The 26216-nt window shown below is 36.3% G+C and overlaps 1 protein-coding gene across 3 annotated transcripts in view; it reads left to right on the forward strand.

The window, feature by feature from the left end:
• The window catches only part of FGF12 (fibroblast growth factor 12), a 571216-nt gene that overhangs the window by 364546 nt on the left and 180454 nt on the right, over nucleotides 1–26216 (forward strand). For all 3 annotated transcript variants that reach the window (XM_077754376.1, XM_077754375.1, XM_077754374.1), the window contains exon 3: nucleotides 2524–2627. In XM_077754376.1, the coding sequence (XP_077610502.1) occupies nucleotides 2524–2627 (104 nt within the window). The remainder of the gene's footprint in view (nucleotides 1–2523; nucleotides 2628–26216) is intronic.

Consider the following 26216-nt stretch of genomic DNA (forward strand, 5'->3'; position numbering starts at 1 on the left):
GGTGGTTGAGGGTCAAATACAATGATGAATTTATCAACACTTTGAAAAGTAAGTGTTGCACAAAAATGGAGTATTATTTTTTAGAGTATTAAACAATTCTGAATATGAACTCAATAGAAATCAGTGAGAGAATGTCAGTTTTTACATTGTGCCTTACAGTGACCTTATTTGATAAGCAGAAGACATATATTTATGACAAATAACTCATATAGAGAGAACACCTCTCTGTTTATAAAACACTTTTACGAATATGATAATGAATTTGATTCTTCTATAAACACTATGCAGGAAGGATTATTATGTTCATTTTACAGATAGAAATATTAAAGCAGAGGTTAAATGAATGGCTCAAAGCCATGTAGCTTCTGAGTGGTTAGTTTAGAAACTATGTTGTCTGCAAGCCTCACACTTTTTTTGTAATCTGTTGTTGCTCAAATCTTTATGCATCACACTTCTTGTTTTCCATTTGGCAAAGTTTAGATGTCTACGATGGCAGTGACAGACATTCGAGTATTTATCCCTACTTTATCTACGTGGTGTTCACTCTCATGTATTCCTACTGTGAACCAAATCTTCCAGACTACCAGTCTACACATACCTTATCCATTGACAGACCTACTTTATCTACATGGTGTTTATTCTCATTTATTCCTAGGATGAACCAAATCTTCCAAACTCCTGGTCTACACATACATTATCCTCCAGAATCACCTAACCTCCTATCCCCCCAAAATGTTTTTCTGTTCTTGGCTTACTCAAATTCTGCCCTTTCTTTAAGTGTCAACCTAGGTTCCATATTCTATCCGAAACATTTCCTGAATATTTCAGGCCACACAGATCTTCCATTTTCCTGAACTTCTGTAACATAGAAAATATATATAGAATGCATATATTATCTTTAATTATAGAAATAAATTATACACTGTATCAGATTATTCCATATGTCTTAGCTTTCTTTCCCCAAGTAGACTTTAAGGTCTTGTGCTTCTTAAGTTATTTCAGTAGCACAAGGACAGTGGTAAGAACATGTGAAGAACAAAAACAATTCACATTCGAATTGAGCTGGCTAATAATTCTTGAGCCTCTCCCAAGATTTAATCTCAACTGTCATGACAAATGAGGAAACAGGTTCAAAGAGGCAAAGAGGCTGGTCCAATGTCAAGCATCTAAGATTTGAAACCTGCTGTAGTAACCTGTGGTCTAAGTCTTGATCCTCTACAACCATCAACTGAACATTTGACTGAAAGTCAGTGTGTGTGTGTGTGTGTGTGTGTGTGTGTGTATGAGTGTGTGTGGTTATTTAGGTTACCATTCTAAGTTGAGAAAAACCCAGAATAATCAGTCATTCCAGGTAGCCATTGGTTGGATTTACATACATCTTATATTCAACACCAAGAAGATGACCAGAACTGTTGGAAATTTTATCAGTAGAAAAGAGCGATAAAAATTTCCAATGAAACCAGGATGTTAAAGTGAGCTACAGATATATTCTCTTATGCATGCAGCCATGAGATATTTAGTTCATCACCATGTTACCATCTGTAGAGCCTCACTATATGATTACTTTCTTCCTTTATGTAAAATGAATTATTTCAGGGAAGGGACAATGTTAATGCTTATGCTCATTTTGTAATCACAACAATAAGTACAGTAGTGCTAGGAAGATGTAACTCATCAAAATATATTGTTGGAAGAAAAATAGATTATCTTTTATTTTTCTTTCTGTTATTTGAATACCTTCTTCAAGTAGACATGTAGACTGTTCAGTGATGGACAACCAAAATATTTAAAGACCACAAACCTGTTCTCATTTCATCCTAGGATACTAAACTACATTCAACAAATTAATTTTTAATGGTTTTAGTGGTTTTGTGCATGTATTATATGTGTGTGTGTGCCTTCTGATATATATGTCTATTAGAGCTTAAGCTATCAATTAGTATACATCTCTCTTTTTATCTACATTTATATGTAAAAGAATTGAACTATAAAAAGAAGTGCTCTCATTCTACCAATGTAACTAAAAATGAGTCAGTGTTTTTTATGTTTATCTTCTGTGTTGAAGACAATGTTCAAGACCACAGGGAAAAATATGAAAGCAAGAAGCTTTGGCATAGGTTATAAAGATCATATTTTATTATTACGTATGACTGCAATTATGTTTTCCACTATTGAGAATGTTTTGGTTTGAATTATTGATTTGTTTGAAAAAAATCATATTACACTGTTTGCGTATGTGTTCATTTTGTGAAGCAAAAATGTGGGGCCCATTGAGACCTTGTAAAATTACCCCTTTATGACAGATGAGTTTATGTGATTTACCTGAGGTCACCTAGGTAATTAAAAGTGGTGCAAAGATAAGAAACCCGTTCTCTTCACCTTTCGACCTCTTCAGTCTCCTTCTCTCTCCCTACTAATTTTGGTTCATAGGTTGTAATTCTCAAAAGAGTCCTCTTAAGAAGCAGGATGATTTATTCAAAAGGTCACTGATTCTTTCCTCTCTGTCTTCTTTTTCCTCTCTAGCCCTCTTCAATCTAATTCCCGTGGGCCTGCGTGTGGTGGCCATCCAAGGGGTGAAGGCCAGCCTCTATGTGGCCATGAATGGTGAAGGCTATCTCTACAGCTCAGTAAGTACCTTGTGTGTGTGTGTGTGTGTGTGTGTGTGTGTGTGTGTGCATTTGTGTGCATAAAGAGGTAGTGGAACCATTCTTTTAGGAAAGAAAATTAGAAGTCGAAGTGATTTTATGTTTTCTGACCCAATATGTCAGGATTTTATTAAGATTTAATAATTTACAATGCAAAGGATCATGCCCTGTTGAGAAAGACCTCGTTACTGTCTATACAGTATTAAATTCTCTTTGTCTGGCTTCCACTTCTAGAGGATAATTGATCTTTCAAATTTTACCATTCTGTTTAATTCAAGAGGCAGGACTTTTTTTTTTCCTTTCTACTATGACTTCTCCTTTAAGCACATAGGATGGCGTACTGAGTTAAATTTTTCAGTTTGTCTGGGAGACTGTTTTGTCTTGTTGCGGAGAAAAACTTTCAGAATAGATTGTGTTTTGTTTGTATTTAATGAATCTGTTCAATACCTAATATATCAGACTCCTGGCATAACTTGTCACTTCAAAAACGCGAATTTATGGAATGGGGTCTGGATTAGGGGCTGGATATTTGAGTTTTATTCATATTTCAGGTATTATTTCTCTTTGGGCAAGTTACTCCCCTCCCTTTGGCTTAATTTCTGGACATTTAAAGTGAGCGTGTTGGACATTGGATTATTTAACATCTCTTTTATATCCAAAACTGACAAAATTAGGTGGCACCAGTGGCTACATTATGAGTCCTGACATACTGGAAAGTAGTTAACTCTTGTCTAATGCCTGTCTGACTTTCAAGATAATAATTTATGCATTGGGAGAATATGACTCCACTGAATCTCATTATACATATATAAATGAATTACAAATTCTGAATTAATATACTAGATTTGTACAAACATACTCTTATATATTCTCTCATAAGGGAATTGCCTATTTGTAGTTCATGAAGAGATATCCTGAAAAATCATGGTTAAAGTTTTCCACCCTTATTTTCTATGAGCTCAATAAACAGCATATTCAGGAAGCTCATGAATACCTACTAGATTCTAAATTAAATATTAACTTGCTTTTATTAAACATTTTTCCATATTCAGCTGAATGAATCTCTGCTATACTATTCCTGCTTTTTAGTAATACATCTGCCGTTCATATTAGGATTTTTAAAGTTACTATTTTATTCCTGAGCATACTCACACATGAATTCACATTCATATACTAGATGTGTACAAACACACTCTTTCAACAGTTCTATAATACTTACAGATAAACACATTTTTGGCTAAAACAAAAATGAGCTTTCATTTTTAAGCTGACATAATTCTAACTGTTCTTAATGTCCAGTTATTATGAGTCAATATTTTAAATACAAGAATTAAAATAAGCAAAAAAGATGAAAGGTTGTTTTGAATAATTCCAATTAGTTAAACTTAAAAAAAAGTTTTCACTGTAGTACAAACTAAAACATAGAGATAGTCTTAGGATAGTATTGACTTTAAGGATTTAACCAGTCATCAAGTAAAGAGCTAAAACTAGCACTTACGCAAAAAAGGTGGCGTTCAGATCTTTGGACCAGAGATTATTTCCAAAGGGTTGGGAAGAAGAAAAACACAGAAAGTCTGACAACAGTATTGTAGACAGAGGACAATGTGTAGGAGCCTGTGTGTGTGTGTGTGTGTGTGTGTGTGTGTGTGTGTGTGTGTGTGTGTAGGGAGTAGGTGTGTGGAGAGGTCTCCCTTGTTGGGTGCAATCCCAAAGTTCCTGAGAGGAGCCTGGATATTCAGTAGGAGTTAAGTAACTGCATACTCTGAAGCGTGTTCAGAGATGCATTCTTTTTATCATTCTTGCTCAGAACTAGGGATATGGCACAGAGGGCTGGCCAGAGGAGGGATTTTAAGAAATTCCTGACTGGATAATTTTACTGTCGGTGCTTTTTTGTAAAGGAGCAAATGCTTTCAAAAGCCAATAATTACCTGGTGAGTTCCTATTTGGGGTAACCACATACTCAATTTCCCCTTCTCTTAAATAAAATTTGCCTCATACCAAAAATTACATAATTTCTCCCTGCTTATGGTAGAGGCTACTGAGAACAATTTTCCTTTGATTATAAGTATGTCATCGCTGACATAAATCATCAGGATTCCTACTTTCAAAATCATTCTCTTTCTGGATAGAGCTCATAGAACTAAGTGCTGGTATTTAATCTAATCTAATCTAATATTTTTTTAATGTTTACTTATTTTTGAGAGAGCGGGGCAGGCAGAGAGAGAGAGAGACACAGAATCCAAAGCAGCCCCCAGGTTGTGAGCTGTCAGCACAGAGCCTGACGCAGGGCTTGAATCTGAGCTGAAGTCTGGTGCTTAACAGACTGAGCCACGTAGGCGCCCCGGTGTTTAATTTTAAACAGTAGGCATAGGCCTGAAAATTTTGTTATTAGACTGGAGAGAGCCAATCCTGGGGTAGGTAAACCTGAAAAAGAATTGAACCTTAAGGCTCCATCACGAATGCAGTACTGCTCGGCTGTGTGGCATGCCTCAGCGCAAGCGCAGCCAGGGGCCTGGTGGTCAGTGAAAAACAAGCTATTAAAATAGGTTTTCTTGAGGTGTTTTGGTGTATATTAAGGGTTGGAGTCTTTCTTTTTTTTTAAAGCAGTTTCCTACTTCTGTGAAACGGTATAGTTAAGCACATCATAGCCAGTATGTGGTAGAGGTGAGGGGCTGGCGTGTGGCTGGAGCCAAACTCAACAGGTCTTAAAGAAGCTACTTAAAGTCCAAATGGTGGCATTTATCTAGTGTCATTCACCTGGTTTGGGTTTATTTTTAAACTAGGAAGTAATTCCCTTGTGACTTCTGATTTCTTCCTGTCACCAGGGAACAGGAAAAAGTGGTAAAGGCAGAGTGATGGCTGAGTAGCATAGAGCAAAAATGTTAAGGTCCATTCTGAAAAATCTGTGTTTCGATAGCTGAATTTAATTCATGTGCATTTAGTGAGATTGTTGATGCATCTGGATTTGTTTTTACCATTGTAGTTTGTATTTTTTCCTCTTGTTTCTGCGTTCTATTTTTATTTCCTTGTGTTGACACTTTTTCTCTATTCTATTTTTATTCCTTAGCTAGTTTGTAAATGTAGGTTATAATTTTATGTCTTTAGTGATTTACCCTTCCTTTTTAACATGCATGTATAAGTGTATAGTCTGTTCAGTATTTTTTATTTCTGTCCTCATTCCAAATATCTGGTTGACCTTAGGATGTGCCTTGCCTAGTAAACACCACCACCCTTCTTGCCAATTTGAAACTTTAAAATAAAATCATATGCATGACTAGTTATTATTCTATAACTAATAGTTAAGTTTACCAATCTCAAAAATAATTTCTATGCATATAGTTTTTTTGTTTTGTGTATGTATCAAATTTGACTCAAAGAAATCTTTGTTTCAGGTCTATATAGGTGGTGAATTCGCTTTGCCTTCGTGTCCATGAACATGCCTTCTTTTTGCTTTCAATCTTGAATTACAGTTCAGATTGTTGTAAGATTCTAGTAAACTTCTGTCTTTCCCAGGACTTTGAAAATTATACTCCATTGGTGTCTGACATCTGTTGCTGAGTATAGGTTTGCAATTTGTTTAATATTCTTTCCTTTGTAGGTAATCTATACAGGAAAAAAATCTCTTTATGTTTCATGTTCTGAAAATCTAACTACAGTGTCTTGTTGTGAACCTCTCTTAGTTTACCTTGTTAGAAATTCAGAATGCACTTTTAATACAACGATGCATATTTCTCCAGTTTTGAGATGTTTTGACTCTTAACACATGTACATTTCATTTCTCTATCTTGATGCTGATAATGCTGAAAAATGACTTCTGTTAGAAACTCAAATTCATCTACCCTAGAATTAATGCCATCTAATTTGTGATTTCAATCACTATGTATTTTTCATTTTTGGATGTCTAATGGTTTTGAGTAATATCTACCTGATCTTGGTTGATTTCTTCCTGTTTTTACTATCTGGCTCTTTTTATAGAAAGTTATTAACTCATTTATCTCTCTGAGCATTCCTATAATACTTTGTCAGACCTCCTCATACATTTAATGTCTTTGGTAATCAATTCATAGTTTAATCAGTGAAGTTTTTGGCTATCATTTTTAGAATTGGTTTGAAATTATTAGAATTTAAAATTTGTTCTTCATGTGTTTGTTATTTGGTCTGCAGGAACATTTCTCTCTCCCCTCTGCCCCCATGGTCTTCCTTTGAGGTCTGCCCTCACTTTCTAGTGATTTGCTGTTGTTGTTGCTGCTGCTGCTGCTATACAACCTTCAGTGGCTCTAGTTTAGAATAGTATTCATTTCAAGGCTACTACCCAAGGGTAATATTGGGGGTAGGGAAGGGGGCCTGGGCTAGGCATGGCTAGGTCTAGTACTTTCATTGCAAGGCTGTGTCGATCACTGGATCTTGTCTAAAGCACTATCAGCATTTTTATTTCAGCCTTTTTAGAGTTGGAGAGGAAAACACTCCCAGCCACTGCGGGAGCAGGTAGCCTGGCCACAGTCCCCATCCTCCATAGAGGGATTTTATTTCCATGGACTTGATCAGAGTGGAGCTCTGGGGCACACCTCCAACTTCAGAATATGGAGCTCTTCGGCTATAACCTGTGCAGTGCTTTTTTTTCCCTTCTGTAGGGATGCTTAGCTTGCTTTGAACCTGGTCATGTCATTTAGATCTTACATTTTTATATTTTATTCATCATTGCTATCTATTTCAAGCAGTGTGGATGCCAACATAGCCTAAATTTGTGCCTTTTCCCCCCTCTTTTTAAAAAAAATTATAGTAAAAACCATAAAATTTGCCATCCTAACCATTTTTAAGCATACATTACAGTAGTGTTAACTGTACACACATTGTTGTGCAATAGATCTCAAGAAATTTTTCAACTTGCAAAACTGAAATTCTGCACCTATTATCAATATTTCTCTCTCCTCTGTCCCCTCGGTCGCTGGCAAACACCTTTCTACTTCCAGTTTCTGAGTTTGACTGCTTTAGATACTTCATATAAGTGGAGTCATGTAGTATTTGTCTTTTTATGATTAACTTATTTCATTTAGTGTAATGTCTTCAAGGTTCATCCATGTTGTAGCATCTGAAAAGGTTTTTTTCCTTCTTTTTAATTTTTGGAGAAGCCTCCATACTGACTCCCATAGAAGCTGCATCATTTTGCATTCCCAACACGTGGGCCAAGGTTTCAGTTTCTCCATATCCGCACCAACTTCTGTTTTTCCTCCCTGCCTCCTTCTTTCTCCCTCTCTCTCTGTCTCTCTCTCTGTCTGTCTGTCCCTCTCTCTCTCTCTTTCACTTCCTCCCTCCCTTTCTTTCCTCTCCTTCCTTCCTCCCTCCCTCCTTCCTTCCTCCTTCCTTCTTCCTTCCTTCCTTCCTTCCTTCCTCTCTCTCTCTCTCTCTCTCTCTCTCTCTGCCTTTCAATAGTGGTCAACCTAACAGATATAAGGTGATACCTCATTATAGTTTTGATTTGCATTTCCCTCAGATTAGTGATGTTAAGCACTTTTCATATACATGTCAGCCATTTGTATGTTTTTGGAGAAGTATCATTTTAAGTCCTTTGCCCATTACAAAAGTAAATGTTGGGGCACCTCGGTGGCTCAGTCGGTTGAGCATCCAACTTCAGCTCAGGTTGTGATCTCATGGTCTGTGAGCTTTAGCCCTGAGTCAGGCTCTATGCTGACAGCTTTGAGCCTGGAGCCTGGTTCGGATTCTGTGCCACTCCTCTCTCTCTCTCTCAAAAATAAACAAACATTAAAAAATATTAATGTTTATTTTTGAGAGCACAGAGTCCTACATGGGGCTCAAACTCATGAACCATGAGATCATGACCCAAGCCAAAGTTTGACAGTTATCCTACTGAGTTAATCTACTGAGCCACCCGGGCACCCCTAAGTCCTTTGCCTATTTTTTAAATGTGCTTTTTGGCTGTTGAGTTGTGAGAGTTCTTTATATATTCTGAATATTAACTCCTTATCAGAAATATGGTTTGCAAATATTTTCTCCCTATTTGGAAGGTCACTTTTTCACTCTGTTTGATTGTTTTCTTTGCTGTGCAGAAACTTTGCTGTAATCCCACTTGTCTATTTTTACTTTTATTGCCTATGACTTTGGTTTCATAGCCAGTAAATCATTGCCAAATTCAATTTCATGAAGCTTTTCTCCTGTGTTTTCTTCTAGGAATTTTTCAAATTTAACATTACATTCAGGTTTTTAATCCATTTGGGGCTAATTCTTGTATATAGCATAAGATAAGGGTCCAATTATATGTATGTATTTTTTCACATATAGTTACCCGGTTTTCCCAACACTGTATATTGAAGAGACTGGCCCTTTCCCGTTACATAGTCTTGGCACCCTTGTCAAAGATCATTGGACTTTGTATGTGAGAGTTTAGTCCTGAGCTCTCTATTTTGTTTCATTCATTTATGTGTCTTTATTCTGGTACTACACTATTTTGGTTACTGTAGATTTTTAATATATTTTAAAATAGAGAAGTGTGAGTCCACCACTTTTTTTTAAAATAAAGATTGTTTTCACTATTTAGAATCCTGTGAGATTCCATGTGGATTTCAGGAGTTTTTTTCCTATTTCTCAAAAAAAAAAAATGCCTTTGGGATTTATGGAGATGACATTGAATCTGAAGGTTTCATTGGGTAGTATGGACATTTTAGCAACATTAAATCTTCTAATCCATGATCACAGATGTCTTTCCGTTTATTTGCTTTTTCTTAATTTCTTTCAGCAGTGTTTTGTAGTTTTCAGTTTATAGTTCTTTTGCCTCCCTGGTTAAGTTTTTATTTATTGTGCCTTTTGGGAAGGAAGCCCAAAGTAATTTTTAATGACATTAGGTGATACTTTTTGTAAAATGGAGTAAATAAAAGTTCTAGAAGGCATCACTTTCCCACACAAAAGAAGCACACAATTGCTAGAAACTTCTGTTCCTGAAACATCTTCTTTGGTAGTTCAGGAAACACTGCTGTGTCACAATCTGTTGAGACAGATTTTCCTACAAATCTTACCTTATTCAGATGGTGCCTTAATGTTAAAAATTTTTGTTATTTAACCAGTTGTAACTGACTTGAATTTTAATAGTGTTGATATTTCATTCTCTTTGAGGTTTACATGATTTTGAAAAAGCTTGTAAAACAACCTGAATTTTCTCAAATTATCACACTATTCAAAGGCAGTTGTGTGGGAATGGGTGGGGTTGCATTTTTTCATCATATGCAAAGAAAGTATAGTCTGAATCTCCTCTTTCTACTCTCTTCTGTAAATTTACTGTAAGATTGGTATGTATCTTTATATATTTAAGTAGTTTGACCTGAACCTTGTATACATAAAACAATGACAGATAAGCATTGTTTGAAATAAAATCCTGAAGTCAGATTATTTTCAAACTGTGGTTACAAATTGCTGATAAAATGTTTAAGATAATTATAATACAGGGTCATATGTGTAATAAAATATATAAAGGATAAAAGTAATACTACTATAGTTACATTTATTTTGCTATATTTGCCCCTTTTAAGTTGTTGTTCTGTGTCTATGTAATTCTTAACCTTCCTTGTAACTCAGTTAAGATCTTCACTGATATGTGACCTCTTTCCATTACCTCTATCAGTAAGAATTAGATGCTATTTCTGCTTTAATATCACAGTACTTATTGTCTGTTTTTCTAGTGGAAGCAATTACATCATAGTCATCTTTGCTACCTAGGCCGTATATTTGTCCCAATCACAACGTTAAGTACATTCTCTGATAAAGGAAAGCTCTCAATAAACATGTTGAAATTGTAAAGAATCGCCTATTCCAAGTATAGGAGAAATAGGTGAACAATTAACAATATTCTCTATTAACTACATTTGTGATCTTGTAGTCCATAGCACAAATGCTGCTTTGTCCTCAAAGTCAACCTCAATAAACCTAAAATTTATTCAATATATATTTATTGGAATTCTACCACATGTTAGACATTATACTACATAGTGAGCGTATACAGGAGGGTAATATAGGCAAAAGCCTTATCTTCCTAGAGTTTTCACTTATCATAATAATCACCTGTTGCAAGGAGTTTGGGCCAATACAAAGTTAGAGAACACAGTGTCTAAGGCTGCCTTCACTTTTAACACCAATTGTAAGTTTGGGTCTGGGGTAGTTCCCAATACCAGTCTCTGGTTTGATAATTTACTAGAAGGACTTAACAGAACTCACTGAAAAGTATTATAAGTATTATGCTTGTGATTATTGTTTATGACAGGGAAATGATACAGGGAAGCCAAGGGAAGAACATAGGGTGGAGTATGTAGCTACACTTACCATGCGTACCAAACACAGAGCTTCTCTTATCTTCTTCCTGGAGAATCAGAATGCGTTACTGTTCTGGTATCAGTATCTGGCAATACACATGGAGTACTGTCAATCAGGAAACTCACCTGAGCCTTGGTGTTGAGAGTTATAAAAACTCTACGTTACGTAGGATTGACTGAATGATTGCCCATGTGGTTGACTTCAGGCTCCTGATAGACTGATATGTTGCATGACCCAAAGTGCCAAACCTAGATCATATTGTTTCTCTCTGGCTAGCCTGAGACCCTTAGGCAAACAAATATCAATTTTCAGAAGCCAAGGGCAAATGCCAGATATCTTTTTGGATTAATGGCTAAATTCTTTCCATGTGTACACACCTGTCCAATTGAAATGAATGCCACCATATTCTATTAATATATTCCTCTGGCTCAGTCTCCAGTCCTATTCCATTATAAATGAAACACATCCTTCCAAAATGCATATGTTGAAGCTCTGATCCTCGATAAGTTGGTATTAGGAGGTGAGGACTTTGGGAGGTAATTAGGTTTAGATGACATCATCAGGCTGGAGCACTCATAATGGTATTAGCATCTTAAAAGAAGGGGAAGAAAAACCAGAACTTTTTCTCTCTGTGAGCTCACAAAGAGGATGTTATAGGAGTATACAAAGAGACTATAGCTGCCTGCAAACCAGGAGAAGAGCTCACCAAGAACCAAATCTGACTGCACCTTGATCTTGGGCTTCTCAGCCTCTGGAACTATGAGAAATAAATGTCTGCTGTTTAAGCCGGCAGTCTGTGGCATTTTGTTATAGCGGATAAGATACCTCCCTTCTGCCTATGATCTACATATCTTTCTCCAGCTTGGAAGAAGAAAATGATGAAAGAAAAGAAAGTTATGAGAGTAACATCGGGTACATCATCATTTGGGAAGTAAAACCATAATTCAGTGCTTTGGACAATTTGGGAGCCTTGACATTTGAATCTAGGAAATGACACTTGAAAAGGAGGCAGTTTGAATAGCTTGCAACATGTCTAGGATTGTAACAAGGCTGAAAGTATTGGGTCCTTTTGAATGAATGGTTCAATGCACTTAGCACACATATCACTGGCATTTTAGTGATTGATAATAATTGAAATGGTTTAAAAAGGTTTGCTTTTCTGACTATAGTCATTGTTTACTTTATGATTATGTTGATCATTATGTTAAAATGATTATGTTGATAATGCTCTGGCCTTGTATCAGTTCTCTCTAAAGTCTGAATTATTTAGCTTATGAACTATTAAGATTTTTTTTCAACTAAGGGATTACCTAAGGTCAAATGATATAGCCACAAATTTAATTGTTTAACACTGCCTTCATCCATATCAATTATATTTGAAACTAAATCAATGATAAAGTAACTGCTTTAGGTCTGTCTATGTCCTAAAACATAAGCAGTGTTGAAAGCTGTCACAAGAGTAGCCCTAACAGCGATAGTCGTAGTGGCGTTTTTAACAGTTATGCTGGTACAAATAATAGTTTGTTTAGTTTTTGTTATTTCTGAGGGGCTTTTAGATTTATATGTAATATGTAATTTGCACAGCAGCTCTGTGAAGGACAGGAATGGACCATTAAATATAGATGAAAAGCTACAGCTTAGGAAGCTTGTTGACTTTAGTCCATCCTGGTGAGCAACAGAATGAAAACTTATTACCTAGGTCTTAACTCCAGAAATTATGGGAGTTCCATAATACCATGCCACCCTTGGCCTTATATGTAATATATCTTTCCACTGCAGAATGTTTTCTCAATGTTTATCTGAGCTTTTGGATAAACAGTCTCATCCAAGCCTTGTAATAACCATGATATTGCCAACGAAGGACAGAAGATACACTTGAGAAGCAGAGCTTATGTGACTAAATTAAGGGCATTCAGTACAAGGACGGCAGGTCAAGAAAAGCAAATTCTAGTTCAGTGGTCATTCTTTAAACCAACATTGCTTATCTTGTTTGCTGTTGCAATTAAGAATCTGTCACTTTTTACTGTTACAACATAATGACAGAATCATAATGATATTATAAACCAGAGCAGGCTATCACCTTGTTTGTGATGGCTTTATTGATAGGGATCGACAGCAATAGTAACAACAAGAATGAGAGAGAAATTTCTTAATGGACTCATGTCTTTTGCACCATTTAGCATTTCATGCCTAAATCTGGTGCTTCGGTGAGAGCAGACAATGTCAAGATTGCAATAAGACACTGACTTGACTAAGTCAAGAGTTATTGAGCAACATGGTAGGGCGCTTTGAGGAAGAAGAAAAGGTGAAGCCTAACATTGAAAGCTATAAGAGTAGGGTGATTTTATGCTCACAAAGTGACAATAGGAGAAAGCACTTTTTATTTTACTTCTCTAACTTCTTTTGCTTCTCACTATCGTAGATGTCCAGAATATCCTGTTGCTGAGGACCCAATAAAACTTTTCTTGGGGCACTTGGGTGGCTCAGTCAGTTGAGTGTGCAACTTCGGCTTAGGTCATGATCTCACGGTTCTTGGGCTTGAGCCCCTCGTCGGGCTCTTTGATGACAGCTCAGAGCCTGGAGCCTGTTTCAGATTCTGTGTCTCCCTCTCTCTCTGACCCTTCCCTGCTCAAGCTATCTCTACCTCTCTCTCAAAAATAAATAAAACATTAGAAAATAAAAAAATATATATTTAAAAACTTTTCTCAATTTCTGCAGAATAAAATTTCTATAAAAATAGCTTGTGTATTTGCACCTTGATAGGACATTGTCTTCATATTCCCTTTCTTCTTTTTGTTAGAATTAGTAGGCTTTGTGTCCCATCTATCCTACCAGAATGAAACTCCTTGAAGTTAGTGGTTAGACCTCACATAGATTAATACATCGTGTAGCACTGGAGACTGCAGTTTCCATATAAAGGTATCTGTTAAAACCTTATTGAATCAGTTAATAGATGCTGTTCATGCAGTTTAATTCTGAAAATGATTCATTGGCCATCTGATCTTAATGGTTTTTGTAATAATTGTGCTGATTGAGTCTCTACACGCTCTCTAGTTCCGTTGACTGGTTCAGCTTTGAATAGGCTATGACTGTACCATTGAAACATGAAAAGTTTGCTAGAGGAGTCATTGTTCATGCTTCTTTGCATTGAGGTTGATATTGTGTTGTAGTTTTAAGAGCTAATTTTTTTTCAGGTTTTCCTTTCTGTACTAAATACTACTTATAATGAAGGGGAACAAAGATTGGCCAGGGCCTCTTCCTGGGAAGCAGCCTGGCGATTGCCATTCATCTTTCAGTGGAAGATTTCCATTTTATGTTGAAAAGAAATGGCAGAACTTTTTAGACAAACATATGTAGAATGGAGGTACAAAATATTATCCACTCTAGAATTTGAGTTTCCTCAACTGACTTCCTCATGGAATGTTCTGAAATCTGAGGCATATGCAGAACTATTTCTTGGGGCAGGTACTTTCTCTAAAAAGACTTGACTATTTAAGAAGAGGAAGAAAAAAGAAAAGCAGAGAAGAGCAGAGCAGAACAGAGCAAAGAAGAAGAGAAGAGAAGGGGGAGAAGGAGTACATTAGCCATTAATGCCCAATGAATCATAGAGTTTTGAATGGCACCTGAAGAGAACAAAGTCAAAGGCCAAACCAAAGGCTTGTTTAGCAATTAGTTTGTTACATATTCAGTTTAGCTCATTTACATTTTTTCTTCCATATATGTGTGATTTTCTTGAATTTTATAACATTTATTTTTCATTTTAGGTTAGTTTCTAGCTATAGCACTTTTACCCATTTTTTTAACTGTCATCTGTATTAAGTGAACTGCGGTATTCTTTCCAACTGAAAAAAAAAAGAGAAAGAAAAAGAAATATTCAATTCTGGCAGGCCAAGAATCTGGCAGCTTCTGCTTGCAAACATGTGACATGATTTTTGTTGTTGTTGGAATTAGGTTGCCTTTCTTTAGAAAGAATCAACAGATCATTAGTTTTACTTTCAGTAAGGATTGAGTAATGGTAAACGTCCATCTTTAACATATTATGTTTTCAATAGTAAGTGGTGCTGATTTTATTCTAAGAGTAGAATGTCTGAAAAATATTAATACTTTTGCTCTAGGGCTAGCCTTAATTGTAAAAATTAGCATATATGTTTCTAATAACATTTTTCATTGAAAAATAAAAGTAGGATTTGGCTTCTAAGAGCAGCACTAATGAAGACCTTTGGTTGAATCATTTGAAAATGATACTGCATTTTATAGTTTTCTCTTCTGCCTTGCTATGAGGCCAACACGTAGTCGTGTATACAAAATTTCTAGATTTCATTCCTATAGTCATTAGTGATTCAGTCAGTTTTAAGTAGTGTTTAAGAATGCAAGTTTTAGAAATAAAACTAGGTTTGAATCATATTGCTGTAACTTAGTTTCTTTGTATCATTGGAGACATTTCTTAACCTTCTAGACTCAGTTTCCTTCTAAATTACCCAGGGGTCTCTTTCTGAGTGGTTATAGCTTTACTATGGCTTACTGGGCCAGCCTGATTGCCAAGAGAAATGCACTGTCATTATTACTGCTGCCTTCCCTTGCCTTTCCCTCTCTGAAACCAGTGTGAGAGTTAGTAATTTCATATGTAAATATTTCTTGCTTTGTGTTAAAAAAAATCATTAAAAGATATGGATCACTTTTTCTCCGCCCCCCCTACCCTCCCATCCCCAGTAGAAGCTGTTTTTGAGTTTTGGGGACCTGCCTTCTTTAAAATATCTCCTTACTTACTTAGCTTGGAGGGAAATCTGCTACATAAAGTAAGACTATGACCATAACTTCCTCATACTTCAGGGGAGGGAAAAGGAAAGGGCATGATGAGTGCTAAACACACAGGGAAAATAAGTCAATTTTCAGTTGAGATTTGAATGGGAGAGAGATGTGGAGCAGCAGAGAAACAGAAGCCAAGCATTCCTATCACCAGGTCTGCGGAGACGTTGGCTTTCTGACCAGACAGCTCTGAGAAAAAGAACATAAAAAAAAAAAAAAAAAAGGAAAACAACAAAACGATGTGATGTGTAGCCAAATGGGACAACAGAAGACAAGGACAGGCCAAAGGGCTACATTTGGAGACTTCAAGCCTGCCAGCCTACTGCATTTATGGGACGCCTAACGTTTGTTTCTGTACACAGATCATTAAAATCAAGTAGTTAAATTGGAGAAGTGGTTTAGCTGAATGGAAACGTATATGTCAAAAGTGACACGTTGCAGCTACTTCTAACTGGAAAGAAAGAACTTTATTTTGAGGCCACTGAGAACACAGGTCTCCCACGGGGTGACCATATGTCCTGGTTCATCCAGGAGAGTTCCAGCTTATGCATGATGTCTTAGTGTAGTTATTGAGAATGACTGTTTGACCCTCAGAAAAGTCCTGGATTAGGATTTTGATTAATTATGTAATAACACCTTACACATAGTCCTATATATAGACTCAGTGAGTCATCTGAGGCGACAGCATGGGTGTACAACCTGTGAGTAAAAGAGGTACCCATCACAGCTTTTAAGTTTTCTATGGAGCCAGATATCTGGAGATAAAGACTTCTGGGTGTTGGTTAATGGATTGGTACAAGAAGTGAATTAGGACCAAGGTTTATAGATGTATTTGGCCTTTCCCTCATGCTACAAGATGATTTCTATATCCCCAGCTAACACATGTACATTCTGGGCAGCAGAAAGGAGCACAGCGAAAGATAATGCATTTAGTAGGAAAGCACACTTTCCCAGAGTGCTAGCAATGTCCATAAACTATGTCCAGTGATGAGTATAGAACTGTGTCACATGGTCACCACTACGTGCAGTGAGTGTAGGGAAATGTCTAGATTGTGTGTCTGTGTGTGTGTTTTGAGCTACATGCATGGTCCTATGTATCAAAACAGGGTTCTGATAATATGAAGGAGAAAATGGTTATCAGGTAGGCATCTGACAACAGTCAAATCTCTCCAGACTGAAAATCTAAATATATTTACTGTAAGACTTTAGAACGAGAGAGAGAGACAGAGAGAGACAGAGAGCAAGTGAACAGGTAAGAGGAGATATACATGTGTCATCTCTTCATTATCTCCTAAGATATTTTGAGTCACTATAAATATTATTTAACATTTTTATGAACCCCTGCTAGGAAGTTAAATATTGAGGTCTAGAGGCTAGAAGGAAGAGCGATTAGTTGTAATTTTATTCAGGTCCAAATAGATTAGAACTCGCCTGGGATTTGGAGACAGAAGCTTTCTGGTTATTCAGTTTTCATGGCAGATCGCTGGATATTTCCTCTGAAATCTCTTTCAATAACTAGGGCAATGAGGGATAAGCATTATTATTTCAACTTTCATTCTTCTGTTTCATTTGATGGCAAAAGCCCTCTCTCTATGGAATGGTGAAAAGTCACGAGGTAACTGAAAGCCAGCACCAAGGACATAGCATTACTTTACAAAGGTGTGTTTGCCTATGGTTTCAATATAGCTGTTCCTTAAAAATCTAGGGTACAGCAGTTTTTTGCATGCTCCCATTTCTCCAATAGTTTTGTACCTATTTATTTAGGATTGGTAATGTGGCATACACTGTCTTAGGCGCTCAAGATGGTATGCAGATGTACACTTCCACTGTAGTGGGGGAGCAAGACAGCATGTAAATACATAAATGTGAAAATGTACTGGGACATCTGATTGACTCAGTCGGTTAAGCGTCCGGCTTCAGCTCAAGTCATGATCTTGTGGTTTGTGGGTTTGAGCCCTCCATCGGGCTCTGTGCTGACAGTTGAGAGCCTGGAGCCTGTCTTCAGATTCTGTGTCTCCCTCTCTCTCTGCCCCTCCCCTGCTTGCACTCTGTCTCTCCCTGTCTCAAAAATAAATAAATATTTTTAAAAAAGACAATATTCCATTCAGGATTAGTTCTATGGAAGAGAAATCTATTTCTGTAACAGAGAATAACAGAGGAAACTAATTTAGACAGGGTTGCCACATAAATGTCTTTAAGGAGATGATGTTCAAGCTAAAATTTGAGGAGGGCACTTGTTGGGATGAGCCCTGAGTGTTGTATGGAAACCAATTTGACAATAAATTATATTAAAAAATAAAAAGATAAAAATTCTTTCTTGCTAAAAAAAGAATCTTTTAAAAGAGAAAAAGAAAGAGAATAATGCACTAAACCAGGGTAAGAACCATACTAGCAGAGGAAAAATAAGTTCAAAAGAGTCATAGGAACAAAGTATTTGTGAACTTTACTGTTTCTTATTCTTCTATTATAATTCTTGCATCTGCACTGCTAATTCTTATATGTATTCATTTTCATCTGCTTATCTATTTGATTTAAAATATTTTTACTTGTTATGTGCTGAGTACTATTTTGGGTACTCTAGTTATGAAAGAGGAAAAAGACAAACACTGTGCTTTCACACCGTAATGAAAGAATGAAATTGTTAAGATCATAAAAGAACAAAGCAAGTTTATAGAAACACAATGCATGCTATTTCTTGGTATATTTTCTGAATGTGTAGTTTTACATTACCTCTCATCATGAATTTCTTTCTGTTATTTGTATTATCTTTGTACTTTTAGGTAAAAATTCAGGAATAAATTGTATGTTTTTTACATTTGTATGCTCCTTAATGAATGTTTTCCTCATGATTAATATTTCCAAGGGATTTTCAGGAACTTTCTTAGTTATTAAAAAAAAAGATTTCATTGGCATTATCTTAAGACCTTGAAGCCTGATTAGTAGCATGTTGCCAATATATATATATATATATATAAAATGCTCCATACCACATATGAAAGAATAATTCATAATAGATCATAGACTTAAGTGTAAGAGTTAAGGCCATAAAACTTTTAGAAAAAAGCATAGAGCTAAATCTTTGTGACCTTAGATTAAGCAGTAGTTTCACAGCTATGACAAAAAAACATAGGGAAAAAATAGGTAAGTTTGTTTTCATCATAATTAAAAATATTTGGGCTCCAAGGGCATAATCAAGAAAGTGAAAAGACAACCCAGAGAAGGGCAGAAAGTTTCTAAGTGATATATGTCTGGTAAGGAATGTGAATCTTGAATATATAAGGAACCCTTAAAACTAAAATGATAAAAAGCAGCCGAATTAAAAGGGTGCAAATGATCTGACTAGACATATTTCCAAAGAAAATATACAAATAGTCAAGAGCCTCATGGTAAGATGCTCAACATGCATGGTAAGATGCTCAACATGCTAGCTATCATGGCTATATATGTTTAAGTCAGAATATATTTTTTTCTGCCTCTTTCTGGCTCAATTTAAAAAACCACAAATATACACCATGTCATACCCATTAGAATGTTTATGTTAAAAAAGACAGGTAATAACACGTGTAGACAAGGATTTGGAAAAAATTAGAACCTTCATTTACTGCTAGTGGGAATGTAAAGTGGAGCAGCCACTTGGGAAATAGTCTGGCAGGTCATGAAAAGGTTAAACATAGAGTCACCATATGACCTAGCTATTCTGCTACTAGGTATATAGTAGAGACACGAAAACATAGATCCTCACAAAACTTTTGTTCACTAATATTCATAGCGACATTATTCATAATAGCCCCCAAATGGAAACAACCCAAATGACTGTCAGGCTGAAGAATGGATATCTAAATGAGTAATGGGTAGTCTAGAGTTAATTGTGGTAGTCTGTGAATACAGCAAAATCCATTGAATTGTACACGTTGAATGGGTGAATGGTATATGAATTTTATCTCAATAGTGCTATTATGAAAAAAGCTAATTGTATTTAAAATTTCAAGTTAATCATGATTTAATAGAGATTAAAAGTAAATAAGATAATTTTTCCCCTAGTGGACTCAATAGACATTCATTGAATTTTTTTTTATTTGTTTAAAGTAACACAAAGGTGTGAATTTCCTCACAATTGGAGAGGTGCGACACAATTCTAACACTCTGTTGTTGGAGCACAACATGGAAAGAGGAGGGAAAACAGTAGAATCTGTGTTTTTGTTGGGAAGCGGTGTCCTACAACTTTAAACACCACTGAATTTGACCACAAAATACTAGATATGAAATAAGAGTTTTTATAATAAGATCAATATTTGCTGGTGGCACCTGACTTTAATTACTGAGCTTGGACTTTTAAAAAAATATTTAAGTTTATTTAATTGATAAAGAGTGTGAGTGGGGGAGTGGCAGAAAGAGAGAGAGAGAGAGAGAGAGAGAATCCCAAGAATGCTTTGCACTGTCATCATAGAGCTTGGTGGGACTTGAACTCATGAACTTAGACATCATGTCCTGAGCTGAAATCAAGAGTTGTACACTTATCCATACAGAGCCACCCAGTCACCCATTTTTTAGATATTTATTTATTTATTTATTTATTTATTTAGAGAGTGAGTGAGTGAGTGCAGGGGAGGGGTAGAGAGAGAATCCCAAGCAGGCTACATGCCACCAACACAGAGCCAGACTTGGGGCTCAATCCCGTGAACCATGAGATCATGATCTGATCTGAAATCAAGAGTCAGACACTTAACTGACTGAACCACCCAGGAGCTGCTTACTAAGCTTGAACCTTTAAGTTATTATTGCCTCGGGGCTTTAAAATTTATACATATCTATTTGTTAACAAGGTAGTACCTTAAGATAGGTATATGTTTAAATCAGAGAATATATTTTTTCTTCCTCTCTTTGGCTCAATTTACATATGCTTTGTGAGGTATTCTTGAACATTGTGTACCGTAAAATTGCAGCTTCAGGCTATTTAATGGGAATAGGTATAGACATATATGCATCTATTTAGCAATGCACATTTTAGTTCCTTGTAGCACAGCATATTACTTCCTAGTACACGTTTGGAAATTTCAAATTATGGTGCAGTTTTGAATATGAAAATTTAAAACCAGCTTAAACTGAAGTTTGAAGCTCATTAGAATATGTAAAGAAATATACATAAAGATGCTTTTTAGAGTTAAATATTTATTTCTATTTTATGCATATTTCGGTAGAATCACTCAACACTCATTTTTAAGAGACTAAAATAGTGACACCTGGGTGGCTCTGACTATGGCTTAGGTCATGTTAAGCGTCCGACTTTGGCTCAGGTCATGATCTCACAGTCCGTGGGTTTGAGCCCCGTGTCGGGCTCTGTGCTGACAGCTCAGAGCCTGGAGCCTGCTTCAGATTCTGTGCCTCCCTCTCTCTCTGCCCCTCCCCCACTCGCTCTCTGTCTCTGTCTCTCAAAATAAAATAAAGACATAAAAAAATTAAAAAAAAAAAAGAAACTAAAATAGCATCCAGCTAAGGGGCAGCATGTATATTTTGTTCTGTTTAGCTTGTTTTACCTTCTTCATTTTTAGTTATAATAAGCACATCTCAAGTCATAATAGAAGCCCATTTTGTGAAGCATAGCTGGTAATCCAGCTATTATCTCGTGGAATTGTCACAATTATGTTGCTATCACTCTTTTGTGTTCATTACAGAATTCATTATGTCTGTTTTCAAGGCCAGCGGCTGGGTCAATCAATATTACTTTCACTCAGTGAATTGGATAAGATTTCATCTTCAAAAGATTTGCCATTTTAAATATCCTGTATCTAGCTAGTTAGCCTTGTATAGTTTAATTCAAGGCATCCGGAAAAAAAAAAGAACAAAAAATAGAAATGCTCTAAAACAAATCCTGAGATGCATTAAGAGTTTTAAGAGAGTTGAAAACTTTCAATATAATTTAGACTAAAATAACATTTGGTAATTGATTCCCTGTATAGCCATTCAGTCTCTGCTTGAACCACCCCTAAAGACTTCTCGTGCTGTGGTAGTGCAGTCTGGTGTAGTGTGAACAATGTTTGGAATCAGTCACACTTGAGTTGTAATTTCTTTCTTGCTGCTGGTTGACTTCAGGTGATTTACTTAATGAGTTCCTCTTTATTATGTTTTTTTTTAATCTAGTGCACTATATCTACCTTATAGTTTGTTGGAGGAATTTAAAAATAATAGGTAATACACTTGGATCACCCAACAAATGTGGTATTCTCTTCCTAACCCCCATATATGTCAAGACACTTGGCAAGATACAAAATATTTCAGAGTAGTATATATATTTTTCATATGAAAAATGTATTATCTGTTTTGACAGTAGTGTGAATGCAGTGATGTTTTTACTAATATTCATCCTCTCTCCTGACTACCTTTATTCTTCTGCTTTCTGCTCTCTCATTTCCTCCAAATCACCCCTGCAAACTCAGGAAGGAGCCCTTACTTTGCCCCACGGTTTTTTATTTCATCATCTTAAAGGTAAACTGGCCACTTGCTGCCTTCCAAACCTTCAGTGAATTCTAGTAACTCACACTATCAAACCCAGAGTTCTGTGCTTGACCTTCAAAGATCTTCAACCATTTGACCCCAGCACATCTCTCTGGTTTCATCTGCATTTTCATCTCTCCCTATAACATGTTTTCCTTTCCTTTCTCTTTTTTCTTTTCTTCTAGAGGCATTTCATATATCTCACCTGTCCATGCACTCAGTCCTAATGCCTATTTCTGCTAGTTTTGCTTATTAATCTCCCATTCCTCCTTTAAGAGTTAGGATACCGCCACCATGTTGAAACTGAAGACCTCAATTCTGCCTTAATTTATCCTTCTGTAGCATGTTGTTTGTACCTTTCATAGCTCTATTCTGCCTTACTTTTAGTTTGTACTTTTGTTTCCAGAACTGCACAACTGGCATCTTGAAGGCAAAGCCTGTGTATGATTTATTCTTGCATTTCTATCTACCAGTTTCCTGCAAACTCTCCTACCCAGCGCCCATCCAGCAACACTTCCGGAGAGGTGATAGCTGTCTCTTACCACAGTTTCTTTGGCTTCCAGTGTTCTTCAGACACATGGAAAAGCCTTGGGGCCTGACCGTTTGGGGCCTGAAACCTGATGTTTGGGGCCTTGAAACCGTATCAGACTGAATATTTGGGATTTAATCTTAATAAGAGGGCTTCAAGTTATGGTTTGTTTTGGTTTTCCCCCTTGCGGTCTACATTACAGAGGCAGGCTTTCTTTCCATTAGCAGTTATACTGTGCTTTTCTTTTTCTTTTCTTCTTTCACCATTTGTATATTATTTTTGATAATCTATTTTACATATTTATGGCTTACACTTTTGCTTTAAAATGATGTGATATACAGAAATAGAGTTATTTGGTTCATGATAAACTGAAGGTGATTCTTTAATTTATAAAAAGCAAGCAGTATTTCTATAACATTATTTCTATTAAATATAACATTTACATGATATCTTATGGATTACAAAGCCTGTTTGCATCCATTATTTTATTTGATTCTTACCCTGTGAAGTAGGCAAAGGCAAGGAAAATTGTGCTTATTTTATGGATTAGAAAGTGGCAGCATAGGGGCTTAAGGGATTTAGCTAATGTCACAAGCTGGTGCCAGACCTTGAACTAATTTTTCCATGCCGATTCTAAGACACTTTCCATTGTATCATGCTGGAATATTTAAAAGTCACATAATCTGATCTCTCAAAGTGATTTATCTGCAGTTTTCCCATAATGCTTTATTAAGTAAAATGATTTGCTGTAGATTTAATATTTTAAAGGGATTTTTTTGTTTTGAACTTTTCTTTGATATTTTCAGTTGTCTGTTTTGCCATTAGATCTGCCAGTGTTCCTTAATCTCCAACTTGGGTTACCATCATATCAAGTTTTGAGTGCTCTGATGATGTAAGAGGTAATGTGTTATCAGGACCATTGCAAATTGCTTTCTGAATTCTTTCTGAGTTTACCTGTATATCATTTTAGTGCCTGATTTTTATTGTGGATGTTGTTGGGGTATGGTTTTTACTATTGAAAGCTTTTAATTGTATCTGCTAATTCATCATCCCAAAAAGTAATTGAGCATTATAATAACAATCTGAAATATAAGCATGGATTTAGAGTAGTAGATTATTATAATAAGGATATCTTTCTTAAGATTTCTTAACTGTATTTCTTGGTCCTCATTGTCAAATCTATATTTGTAATAAACAGGCTGTGTTTTTTGGTGTCTTAAGTTTTATTTTATTTTAACTTTTTTTTTTGAGAGAGAGAGAGAGAGAGGGAGGGAGAATGAGAGAGCAGAAGCAAGCAAGGAAGGAGCAGAGGGAGATCCCACAAGCCTGGGATCATGACCTGAGCCAAAATCAAGAGTCGGATGCTCAACTGACCGAGCTGCCCAGGCACCCCCGGTGTCTTATATTTTTACAAAATGAAGAGACACAGGCAAAGTCCCTACTGTTTAGAATGTATTGACTGAGAATGGAAAATGGAGTTGTGCAGCTCTCCAGTCTCAGATGAAAAATGCCGAGGGAAGTAATTGGTCGCATTCCAAACTCTTTTCAAAGACGGATCCAGTAGTCCAAAATGGAAAATGAAGTCTAAAAAAAAAAAAAAATTCCCCAAAGAGGCATGATTCATCTTGTGTGGCAGTAAATATAACTTTTTGAAGACTGCTATTTATTTGACTACTTCACTGGAATCCAAGTGTACCTATCTCTGCAAATCAGCTTCTCAAAAACTCTTGAAGCCCAGCCCAAATGCTTTTCCTGACAACCAGCTGTTTGTCGTTGTCATTGTTTTAATTATCCTTGTATTGAGAGATCTTCAAATTCTACCAGTTCTCTCTCTGCTACCAAGCACTGTGCCCAGTCTGGCTTTATTTTTTTGGATTTCTAGTTAATAAAAGTGGTCTTAGAGGACAGTTAGACTAAATCAGTGGCATTTTTTCTAATATTCACCAAAATTAGAATCTTTGCTGAAACATCTCTAAGAGTGAGGGCTTTATTACCTAGAATTATACACTGGAGATGGCTATTAGGATCATCGTCTTTTCATTGTGCCTTTTTGGCCCTAATTCTTCCACCGGGGTCACAGGGAATATATATTAGTTGCCTAGCAGTACTTGGCACATGGTTCGTGTTCCGACACTGGTGACTGTCATGAAGATCAACTGAGATTTTCTCTCCCTATGTGTATTCCATCTCGATCTCAGTCATTATCCATATCCACATCCGTGTATACCTACCTTCCATTCCACAGAACGGTGCTGGACACGTAGTAAGGGCCTTAAAGAGTTTTTTTTTTTAATTATTATCTATCTCCCACATGACATATTTTCAACCATACATTGAACGTATTTAAATACTATAGAAAACCATCATGGTTTCCATGAGAACATTTGCCAGTTTCAGTTCTTTTGCAAAGTAATAAATATTATTAAATAAATTAACAAATAAGCAATAAGATCATTAAAATCTGTAAATTGAAAGAAACTGAAAAATCTTTGGTTCAACCTTCTCTCTCTCGCTGCTCTCTTTTCTTCAGATTAGAAAATAAACATCTAGACCTGGACTTTTTTCATCCCTTCATGATACAGAGCTCACTCTTTCATTTTTATGTCTCCCAAAATGTGATATTATAATGTGTGCAAGTAATGTTATATTAGTTTCTGCTTTGTTAAAGCCCTTGCTAAATACCAGTTGACTCTCTGTGGTCACCAAGAAACTCTTTATATAGTCAGTATGTATCATCAGCAATACAGGGCTGGGGAATTATAATTCATTCACTCACCACTTGGAAATATATATTTAAGAAATTCTCTGATATTACTTTTGTGTAAAACATGGATTAATTCCTCCCTCACACAGTTTTTATGATTACTCTGGTGATTTCCCCCAACACTAGCTTATCTGATTTTCTGATAAAAATAGACCTACAGTGGGGTGCCTGGGTGGCTCAGTCAGTTGAGCGTCAAACTCTTGATTTCGGCTCTGGTTATGATCTCAGCATTGTGGGATCAAGCCTGCATTGGGCTCTGTGCTGACAGTTGGAGTCTGTTTGGGATTCTTCCTCTCCCTCTCTCTCCAACCCTCCCCTTCTCTCCCTCTCCCTCCCTTCCTCCCTCTCTCTCTCTCAAAATAAATAAATAAGCTGAACCCATGTTAAGGGCAGCCATACATAGTGTGGGGGAACCAAGATGGAGTTTCTGGCAGAATTCTCATTATTTGTGCTTTTATTTCTACTTGGTAGTCATTTCTGTAAGTCCCAAAGGGATTTCATGCTCTTATAAAAGGTTTTACCTCACTGATGTTGGCTCTTAAGCCCTTCTTAGAGGTGCATTTTGCCTGTTAATTCTTTTCTCCTATGTGGGCCCCAAACTTCTTTCAATTGAGGTCGCTTTGTTTCCCATGATATTACATTCCAAACATTTCCTACTTTATAT

The sequence above is a fragment of the Crocuta crocuta genome, unplaced genomic scaffold (genome assembly GCF_008692635.1).
Source record: "Crocuta crocuta isolate KB4526 unplaced genomic scaffold, BGI_CrCroc_1.0 scaffold70, whole genome shotgun sequence".
NCBI classification, from domain to species: domain Eukaryota; kingdom Metazoa; phylum Chordata; class Mammalia; order Carnivora; family Hyaenidae; genus Crocuta; species Crocuta crocuta.